Source organism: Bicyclus anynana, chromosome 7, assembly GCF_947172395.1.
Source record: "Bicyclus anynana chromosome 7, ilBicAnyn1.1, whole genome shotgun sequence".
Lineage (NCBI taxonomy): Eukaryota > Metazoa > Arthropoda > Insecta > Lepidoptera > Nymphalidae > Bicyclus > Bicyclus anynana.
Window position 1 is genome coordinate 552,685 of NC_069089.1, and position 10,977 is coordinate 563,661.

The window sequence follows — 10,977 nt, forward strand, 5'->3', positions numbered from 1 at the left end:
ACGTTTGAAAGTGTGAATTGATACTCGGATTAAGGAGTGCAATAAAGTCTTATACGAGTCACCAGGTGCGGTAGTTTCGGAGAAAAGGGGGGGATAGTCTATTTAGTCTATGAGGTTTTCCGGCAATCTTCAAGTAGAAAGCTAACTTCTGTATTTTTTTCAAAATTTCAAGTTTGGTAGTTTCGGAGAAAAGGGGGGATATTTTCTTAGATAACTTGAAAACTATTTATTTATAAATTACAGAAAAAATATATTTACGATCCTCTTGCCAATCTCGTTTATTTGATGTATCACACGATGTAGTTGCAATTTTCATCTTGTCCCCAGAAGTGACCTTTATATTCATAAATTTTATATTTCTGAGGTTTTCCGGAAATTTTCAAGTAGAAAGCTAACTTCTGTATTTTTTTCTAAATTTTAAGTTTGGTAGTTTAGGATAAAATGGGGGGAATGGTTTTTTCTTAGATAACTTATTAATTATTTCTGATGTTTGATCAACTGTGTAAAGACAATAGTGGTCTGGAACTCAACTTTCAAAATCTGTTAATGACATAAATGCTGTCTGTACATAAAATACACAAATACTGTTTATAAAATATATAAAATAAATATATACACGGACAATACACACATTGATATCTAGCACCAAACTAAGCACACCTCTTGTTATAGGTAGGGTGTTATTCAGATAGCATGGGTACGGTAAACAGTTTGCCTGTATGACGTTCATAATACGAAATATTATCGTGAATCGCGGCAAACAAACAAAAAAGAGAAACACACTGTCACCCGCACCATCCGCACCTACATGAACCGAACTGTAAGATACTATACTTATACACTTTAAGCCAAATGCCTGATAAGCCTACGACCTACGAGAAATTAATATATCCGGCATTCCACGGAATTCCAACAACTTATTAGTAGTACAATGATAATAAAGCTTATATTATTTATATTCAACAGTTAATTATTATCTTAGCAGACATTTTGAAGGCTAATAAATTAAAATGTAAAATAATGAATCAAATTTTTTTGGATCCCTGATAATGTTGATGCAAAGTCGCGTGATACTACTAGTTTATCCATGAACAAATAATTACTCTTTTGCTGCATTAAATTAAGCGAGTAAATAATGAATAATTCGGTATATAAGAGCAAAGACTAATAGTTAATGTGTACACCACTTGAGAGTTCAGGTTGGTGAAGTACAACAGTTCTGCCGCGACCATGTTTGCCTTACTGCTGTTGATGGCCGCGTCGGCGGCGGCGACCGAATACGATCTGGTGAGTGACGTCATTGATCAGCTGACGGAGTGAGTACCTGCCAGCTGGCCCCTGCAGTTGGTGCTAATGCTGAATGTTTATTACACTCTGCAAACTTTCCCACAGTACCCGTGATAGATGAAGAGCCAGCGATACCAGATCTTCGTCATTATATAAAAGCTGAAAATTTGTCAGCTCCTGCTTCTACCGGCATCGAACCGGAACGCTAAATCCCTAAGCGGTACGTCTTTGTCGGTAGGGTGTTAACTAGCCACGGCTGAAGCCTCCCACATGCCGAAAATTGATCTCCTACTATTGAGTTTGGGCCGTGGTACTTTAGGAGTAGTAGTTTAGAATCCAGACTCAACCGTTTAAGTATAATGTATATTTTTTTATTGTGTCCTCGGCATACTACGTATACTATTTATACGTATATATATTTGGGGCTAGATAGTGATGTGTGTATTGTTTAAATATATTATATATTATTACATCCCCGATCACCAGTCGCTTAGAAACGTTTCGAAAAACAATTAAGATAAAGTTCTCTAAAGTTTAAAATAAAAATTTAAGGGTCTCTAGCGTTTGGTCGCTATGGAGTCAAGTGTCTGGTGAATAGGATATAATTTCTCATATTTTGCAGAAGAAAATATAAAAAAATTACACTTTGTACATAAACTGTATAGGGTCTGGATCCTTGAAACAAACTTTCAGCCTTTATAGAATGACGGTCTGGCTGTCGCTGGCTATACCGAGAAACAATATAGGCTATAGAAAGAAGTTTCTCAAAACAGGAAGTCATTATTATCAGCCCACTACAGCCAGCCCTCTCTCCATATAGTAGAGGGGATATGGAGCTTAGACCCACAACACTGCTCCTATGCTAATCACTATCAGATGTTAGTGATAATGACCGGGATCAGTCAAATCAAATCAAATCAATATTCATTTGTTCCTAATAGGCTTAGTTTACAAGCTTTTTTGAAACGTCAGGTCATAATATTATGCATAAGATAATGGCGATAATAATTATTCGAAAACTTGTAATTAAAGTTACGAGAGTTCCAAACGCGCTTTGGTCCGAAAAGAGTCCACAACAAACTCAGCCAGTTTTTCCACGATTTGATTAATCGACGGCTTAATGCATTCTACAGGGGTGTAACACCTTCGGTGTGTAACCAGCTTCTCAACTCCGGGCTGAGTTTATCTAAAAATTACCTAGAAGAAAGAAAAATTCCCTACCTCATATAGTCCGATCCATTTGTACCCTAAACCTTGTGAACCAAGAAGGCCACCTACGAGAGGCGTGCACAAGACTTTGACCACACAAATAGGGTACTCTATATTATGTACCAATAGTAAAAAATGGAAAATTTTTTCTCCATTCCTCAGTGTAACGAGTCCTTAGGACAATGCTTTTAATATCTATGAAGTGCACGCTACTGCTAACCTCTGAACCAACGGTAAGAGTAGTTTATTATTTGTAGGGTCCGGAATTTGGTGGCGACCTTTGCTACGCGCAACCTTTTGAGGAGCCGATAACTAATAATGCTGAATTTGTGAATGACATCACCGCCATGGTTCGGGAAAAAATTCCTGAACGCGTCGTTCACGCCAAGGGCACAGGAGCGTTCGGCTACTTCGAGTTGACACATGACATGTCACGCTACTGTAGAGCCGACTTCTTGCGGGGGGTCGGCAAGAGGACTCCGGTCGCCGTGAGGTTTTCCACGGGAGCGGGTGAACGAGGAAGCTCCGACTTCATCCGGGACACTCGAGGATTCGCAGTCAAGTTCTACACGAAAGAAGGGAACTGCGATATGGTCGGATTTCATACAGAAATGTATTTTTACAGCGATCCACACCGTTTCACTACAGTTGTGCACGGAGTAAAGAAAAAACCTGATAGCGGTATGTATGATTATGATACATACTTCGATGCAATTACTGAATTGCCAGAGACGTGTAATTTTTTCGTGAATCTTTATTCTAGTCACGGTATACCACTCAACTACCGACATATGCCTGGCTTCCCGATTCATACGTATCAACTAGTAAATAGTTGTGGTGAGTACTATTTTTCCAGATTCCATTATATGCCCGATTTAGGCGTTAAAACTTTGAAGACCATGGACGCTTTAACACTAAGTTCAACGGATCCCGATTACTCAGTGAGAGATTTATATGAAGCAATTCAAAGAGGCGATTACCCATCTTGGACAGTCTACGCTCAGATTTTAACCATGAAGGACGTTAAAAAACATGGTGCCAAAGTTTTCGATGTAACAAGAAGCCTTTCTATAGATGATTTTCCCTTATTAAAAATAGGCAAACTTGTTTTAAATAAAAATGCTAAGCACTTCGATAAAGAAATAGATCAGCTAGCCATGAATCCAGGTAATGTGGTAAACGGAATACTCGGAGCGCCCGATAAATTGTTTGAAAGTCGTTCATTTTTATACAGGGACGCACAGTACCATCGTTTGGGTAAAAATCACAATAAAATCCCTGTTAATTGTCCCCTTCACAAAATATTAACTTATAACAGAGATGGAATGTATCCAGTAGGGGACAACGAGGGATCTGCACCCAACTACTATCCTAACACATTCGGAGGGCCCCAGCCCTTCACGCCTGCATGGCCCAGCAACTGCACAAGAAAATACAGGAAGGAAGGCTTAATCCAAATAACAGAAAGCCCGGCCTATAACTCTGACCAAATCGTAGAGTTTTACAACCAATTGACCGACGAAGGGCGGCAGATATTATGCGATAATTTGGTGATGGTCTTAAAAACAACAAGTCCAAGAATCCAAAAGAAATCCGTCTATTTGTTTGGTAAAGTTCACGAAGACTTAGCAAGGCGCTTAGCCAAGGGTTTCAATAGCACGGTATCAAACTATGAATAAATAATGCATTGAATATAATAAATAATTATTTTTTTATATGCATCTGATATGTAAGATCTTCCTTTAATAATACAAATGTTGCTAAATGAAATGTGGTATTTAGATTTTTTTTTACTTCAAAGTAACCTACAAATAACACTTTGTAAGTTTTTTAATTTTGTAATATTCTTGACATTTGGATATAACTGTTTCAAAATAATTATTGTAGCTACTGTTTTTCTAAAACATTGCTGTTTTGTTTAATATTTTAACGTTTTTCATTATAATAAATATAAATAAATAAAAATATGCATAAAAATTTCACTTTAATTTCTTGTCAAGGTTTGTAAATGTAGATAAGAAATTCGATGCTGAAAATCCATAGGAAGAGGACTTAATATATGGACTAATTACCTATAGAGTAAGTAGTTCGTGAATATATGCTTCTTTTTCTTTCACCTCGTATATTCCATTACACGCGGTCTGAGAGTCCCATTCCTTTCATGGCTCCTTCCTTTAAAGCTTTGCCTCGTGACTGGTATACAAAAATTACCTCAGTTTTACGCTCGGTTATCACCTCACAGCTAGCCGTGGGCCTCCTCGAGATCTGAGTACCGTCGATGATCAATGTCGGTTCATCTGCCGCCATCTCTAATGCATGCCCCGGCAGACATTAAGATGGCTGTCCACTATTATGTCTGTACATAATAGTGATTAAAGTTACGAAATAAATAAAAATAAAAATATTTAAAAGTCTGCAGCTTTCGGGGAAACTCCGCGATATCTTTTCGTCCAAAATTCCTCAGTCCCTGAAGACAAAAGTCTTCGAACAGTGTGTGTTGCCAGTGATGACTTACGGATCCGAGACTTGGTCGCTAACTGTGGCCCTCATAAAAAGGCTCAAAGTCACTCAGCGGGCAATGGAGCGAGCTATGCTTGGGGTTTCTCTGCGTGATCGAATCAGAAATGATGAGATCTGCAGAAGAACCAAAGTCACTGATATAGCTCAGCGAGTCGCGAAGCTGAAGTGGCAGTGGGCAGGCCACATAGTTCGAAAAACCGATAGACGTTGGGGTCCCAAGGTGCTGGAATGGCGACCCCGGACCGGAAAGCGCAGTGTTGGTCGACCCCCCACTAGGTGGACGAAGACGTCAAGCGGGTTGCAGGGAGCCGCTGGATGCTCGCGGCTCGAGACCGTTTTGTTCGGACGTCCATGCAAGAGGTCTATGTCCAGCAGTGGACGTCCATCGGCTGGTAATGATGATGATGATGAAAAGTCTGCACATTCCAACTTTTTTTTAATTTAGTATCTACTACTAGACCTATATTTACAAATTCAGTAATATTTTGTCGTCATCATTGTCATTAACAACCCTTAACCGACACACTGTTGAACATGAGCGACCTCTCAGAATGAGAGAGGTTAGGCTAATCCACCACGCTGGCCCAATGAGGATTGGCTTACTGAGGAGGAGACACGAAGAATTAAAAATATTCTCAGGTATGCTTACGATGTTTTTCCTTCACCGGTAGGCACATACCTAACTGAAAAGTTGGTGGTGCATGCTCTGGGCCGGATTCAAGGCTGCCTTCTGAATCAAAGGCAGAGATCGTATCCACCAGGCTAACATGGCTCATTATTTGTATTATTGGTTTGATATTTGAAACTTGTCCAATTTGAGTGGTCTCATTGATGCACCCACAGATATAAATGGTAACTAGATTTATAAAGTGCCAATTCTTTGTATTGAAACTAACGTACCCGGGGGCGTGACCTAAACAAACATATAATAATACTTATCACACTGATAAACTCTTCATGTAATTGGCACTTTAGTGAAAAAAGTTAGTTTGTCACATTTTTTAAATGTTGCCCTTACTTTAGAGTTGAATATTATTTATTCCTTTTGTCACAGAACAAAATACAGTGTCAGTAAACAAAACAAGACTGCTAGTACATGCGCGGAAACGCTTGCGAAACTCCGCACACCCGGGTGAAAGTGGGCCACGCCCCCTTGCTACTTCTATCCACAGCGCTAAAAGCGTTAGCTTTTAACGCTGTCTGTTCTGTGGATGCACCAGAGTTGCTTGAACGCTTATGGTTCACAGTATCCCGCAAAGAAAGCCGCCTACATAACCGTAAAACGTTTTGTTTGCCGGTCGCTAAGACTAACCTGGGCCACCATAGTCCCATGCACCGCATGCAATCTTTTGCAAATGGTGTCCGAAACCGTATAGATATCTTCAGCGACTCAAAGCTTAAATGTATCCATTTCAATCAATGATATTTTATACTGGAGATGGGGCACTAGCGCCACTAGCGCATCGAAACAGATGCGGACAAATGTGGAAATTTAACTTAATTTCATAGTCGCTTATTATATATATATACAACGAACGTTGTTTAAAAAATTAATACCTAAATATCGTCTACAATGTTGAGTTATGTATTCAGGAAGTGTAAAAACTGTATATACACAAATATATAATGGAATTAAAGACAAAATTGTGCATGTGTGCGCTCAGGTCAGGTCAGTTTTTGCGGTGATTTTGTTGGGACGTAACCTATCTATAGTATAAAGTTATCATTGATTTCTATTTTCGCTTTTATTTTTCTTTATCTTTTTGTGTGTTTTTTTAAAGTAAGTCAATATTTTGTACCCAATGTACGCATGTAGTGTTTACACCAAGTAGACTCATATCATAAATTCGTGTAGTACATACATACAATAAGGGTCCGAATTTATCGATTTTAATTAATAAAAAATTTTAATAAAAAAATTCAACCGACTTCCAACTCAAAAAATAACTTTAACTAAAAAGCAAAAAATAACATCCTAACTATGTGCTACCTTCTGATCAGTTTAAAGGCGGTGCCAAGCCAGTGATGTTTTAATTAAACACGGTTAAACTACAAAATTTATGTGGTTCTTTCAGAAACAGCTTTAATTAAAACACGACACTGGCTTGGCACCGCCTTCAAACTGATCAGAAGGTAGCACATAGTTAGGATGTTATTTTTTGCTTTTTAGTTAAAGTTATTTTTTGAGTTGGAAGTCGGTTGAATTTTTTTATTAAAATTTTCATTTTTTTATTTTTAGTGTTAGCATACCTACTGCGTGTGTACAGTCACAACCTATCTAAGTGGAAAGTTCTTATCAATACAAAATTATCAAGTCCAAACACAAGGTAGCTACTGTGAACCGTCGAGGAGTTCTCTTCACTGTCCCTCGTCTTCATCACCAGACCCTTAATACAGTCACAACCCATATAGGTGGAAAGTACTCATCAATACAAATTAATCAAGCCCAAACAAAAGGTGACTGCTGTAAATCCTTGACGAGTTCCATCGTCTGTGTTTCGGCTCCATCATCAGACCAACTCCAAACCTTCATAAAATTGTAGTGGTTTAAAATACCTTATGGAAACACTAACAAACGCACTAGCCGTCTCTACAACTTTCGAAAGTTTCCCTCAATTTCTCCAGGATGCCATCATCAGATCCTGACACGAAAAAAATGGGACCACCCTGGAAGTAAACCCTTCAAAACAAAAAAAGAATTTTCAAAATCGGTCCATAATTGACGGAATTATCGCTGGACATACATAAAAAAAAAAAAAACATACATACAGCCGAACGTAGAACCTCCTCCTTTTTGGAAGTCGGTTAAAAAGTTAAGGATTTCTTATAAAACTAAATTTAAAAATGATATTTTTTTTTTCAATTTTCCAAACGTTCCATTTTGTGACGTCATAATGTGATTTGATGTACTACACTTCAAACTTATAATTGTTAACTAAAATGTTTGTGAAACGGTCCGTTTGTAAAGGATTTGAGAGGGCCTAGTGGCAGTTTGATACTGTTAATGTCACGTAACGTAAACGCGAATTTATAAGGAATTGAAACAGTGCCATCTAGTGGCACTACTGCACAACTGTTTAAATTCCATATAAATTTGCGTTTACGTCAACGTGATAGTAACATTATGAAAATATTGAAAACTCTCACTAGGCACACTGAACGTGACGACATGAAGCAGTTGAAATATAGACCATCATGGCCGACAGGCGTTTTGGCTCGTTTTGTTAAAAAATTTAAAATTTTCATGTAAGTATTCGTCACAATTTTTTTTCAAACATTTCAAGGCCATTTAAGGCCATTTAAAAAAAAGTGTCAACTGGCCTATTACATAACAATATGTAGTATTTAGTTTTTTAATAACTTAGTGCAATTGTGCCAGTTATGTACACTAATAAAAAAAAAATAAGTCCATTAGTGTAGAAACTACAATGCCACGGGAATGTTAGAATTATAATAGTCTTTGTGTTGTAGGTCGATAAACTAAATGATAGGTATAAAACCGGATGGAAAAATTAAAACGGCACCTGCTTGATAGTAGAATGGATTAAAATTAATTATGGTTAAATAATGTATTCAACTTTATCGTGAACCAGTGCACAGCATTATTTAGCATTTTTTTTTATTTTATTTAAACCACTTTATTGCATGGAAATATTACATACCTGTAGAATATAAAGCTAAAAAATAATTATAAGGCGACCTTATCACTTACACTATTGTACTAATTGTTATTATTATTATTTTTTTTAATTTTCCAAGTAATGGAAAATACGGCTTTATGTTTGTTACTAACTTCGTCCGCGGAAATTAAACATTTTGCAAATACCACATGATATCATGAAGTTTTCCGGGTTAATTTGGCCTTTATGTAGGTATATAGCGGGTGGGCCGCTATATACCTACATAAAGGCCAAATTAGCTATTTAAAAACAACATAGTAGTAAGTAATTTGCATGCCAAATAGGCAAGATTACATGTACTATTTACATCACCTACCACCTATCTTCATGTACCTATTTGCAAATAAATAAGTTGATTGATTGCAATCATCTTCATCACAATATTTCCCAGGTAATCGAACTCACGACCTTGGGTGCTGTAGGCACTACCCGCTGCACCAATCAGCAGTCAAAGAATTAAATAAAAAAAATAAACTCGTTTATTTCAATTACCGTTCAAGTTTGCTGCACTATCGGTAATGCGAGTGTAATAAAATATACTTATATAATGTACACTTTAGGGTATATAAGGCACGGTTTTCAAAACTCTTGTTGGATTATGTTCATTCAAATATAATTAATCACGAGATTGAGTACTGAGGATGATTTACTTGCTACTAACGCTGGCGATGGCGGCGGCCAAGGAAAAGGATCCAACACCGAGGGACCCGGCTACAGATCAAATCGTTCTTCACAAGGAAAGAACGCCGGTAAGTTAGTAACAACTACATCCATACTTAGGGTTGCCAGGTCGCCGAAATTAAAAGCCGGACAATCCAGTCAGTTTGGCCTGATATTTGGGTAAAAAGACCGGACAGTCTACATTATTGAGGATGTTGTGTACATCTGTACTACATTACGTACTCAAACATACATTCATAGGTCTGAAAATTTTTTTTTATGTCAAACCATTCATTCAAAATCAATCATATATGATTATTAGCGTACATTTTATTTCTCGTCGCTCTCACGTTTGTGAAATGTAAAGCCTGATAAAAGCCGGATTTATACGTTTATTTCGACCGGACACGGAATAGAAAAGCCTATCCATGTCCGGCTCTATCCTGACACCTGGCAACATATCCATACTTAATATTAAAAATGCTAAATTTAGTCTGCCTGTCCTTGTACGGTAAACCGCTGAATCAATTTGGATGAAATTTGACAGAGATAAACTGGACCTTAGAACGTAGACAACTTTCTACATAAAATCCATGGTTCACGCTGGATATGTAAAAAACTATTGTTTGCGAATGGAGTCGCGGGCGTTCGCTAGTTTATAATATAAAGTTACTAGCGGATGCCAGGCGATTTCATACGCGTTGTTCTTGTTCCCGTGGGAATACGGGGATAAAATATAGCCCATGTTCATCAGGGATAGTACAGGATTTTAATGGTGAAAGAATTTTTCCAATCGCAGTAACCTATAACTAATAGTAACTGATGCAATGCAAACAAATAAACAATCAAATCTACACTACAAGTTCTTGTTCCCATAGGAATAAGGGGATAAATTATAGCCTATAGCACTCAGGGATCAGCTTTCAAACAGTGAAAGATTTGTTCAAATCGATTCAGTAGTTTCCGAGCCTATTAAATTGTCGCAACTCTCGAAGCGATTAGTTTTGAAGCCTATTCTAAATATTATTTGACGGCCTCCATGCCGCAGTGGTATGCGCAAGTGGATAAACAAGACGGAGATCCTGGGTTCGATCCCCAGCTGTGCCGATTGAGGTTTTTTTTAGTTGGTCTAGGCCTGGTTAGTGAAAGGCTTCGGCCATGGTTATGTTTAAAACTTCAAGATATGATGTTAATAGAGAGAGACGAATATATTAGAATTCCATGGCTTCACGGTGCTTCATCGCGTGGCAGATAGATCTCCGAGCACCCTGGACTTGTGACCGATGGGTGTGGGGTTAAGGATGCCCTTGACAGTTCACTCACCTTCTCAGTTCATCTTGTTCTCCCTGTCTAGACTTTAGTTAGATCTTACTCCTCTCGTACCCACTTCTATTACGGACAGAATAAAGTAATCGACTTGGTATTACATGGATCTCACAACTTTTTGCGGTAGAATAACTGATTGCGAGAATTGCTACATTTTTCAAGTGTTGTTTTTACGGCGTACAGACTAACTAACTGGTCATTTTTAGTTACATAATTTTATTTAGTTAAATATTATCACCTAACGTGGTACTGTTTATTTACTTTTATACTGTGGTCCTTCGGAATGTTAGTCTCT

At 37.8% G+C, this 10,977-nt stretch overlaps 2 protein-coding genes across 2 annotated transcripts in view; both read left to right on the top strand.

Moving 5' to 3' along the window:
• The first annotated feature begins 1,230 nt into the window (after nt 1–1,230).
• On the top strand, nt 1,231–4,220 carry LOC112045081 (catalase-like). Its single transcript, XM_052882612.1, has 2 exons — nt 1,231–1,287; nt 2,754–4,220. The coding sequence occupies exons 1-2, from the start codon at nt 1,231–1,233 to the stop codon at nt 4,173–4,175; spliced, it is 1,479 nt and encodes a 492-aa protein (XP_052738572.1). The 3' UTR covers nt 4,176–4,220.
• Nucleotides 4,221–9,337: 5,117 nt separating this feature from the next.
• Nucleotides 9,338–10,977, top strand: part of LOC112045082 (catalase-like) — a 2,778-nt gene continuing 1,138 nt past the window's right edge. The window contains exon 1 of the mRNA XM_052882613.1: nt 9,338–9,445. Within this exon, the coding sequence (XP_052738573.1) occupies nt 9,338–9,445 (108 nt within the window). The remainder of the gene's footprint in view (nt 9,446–10,977) is intronic.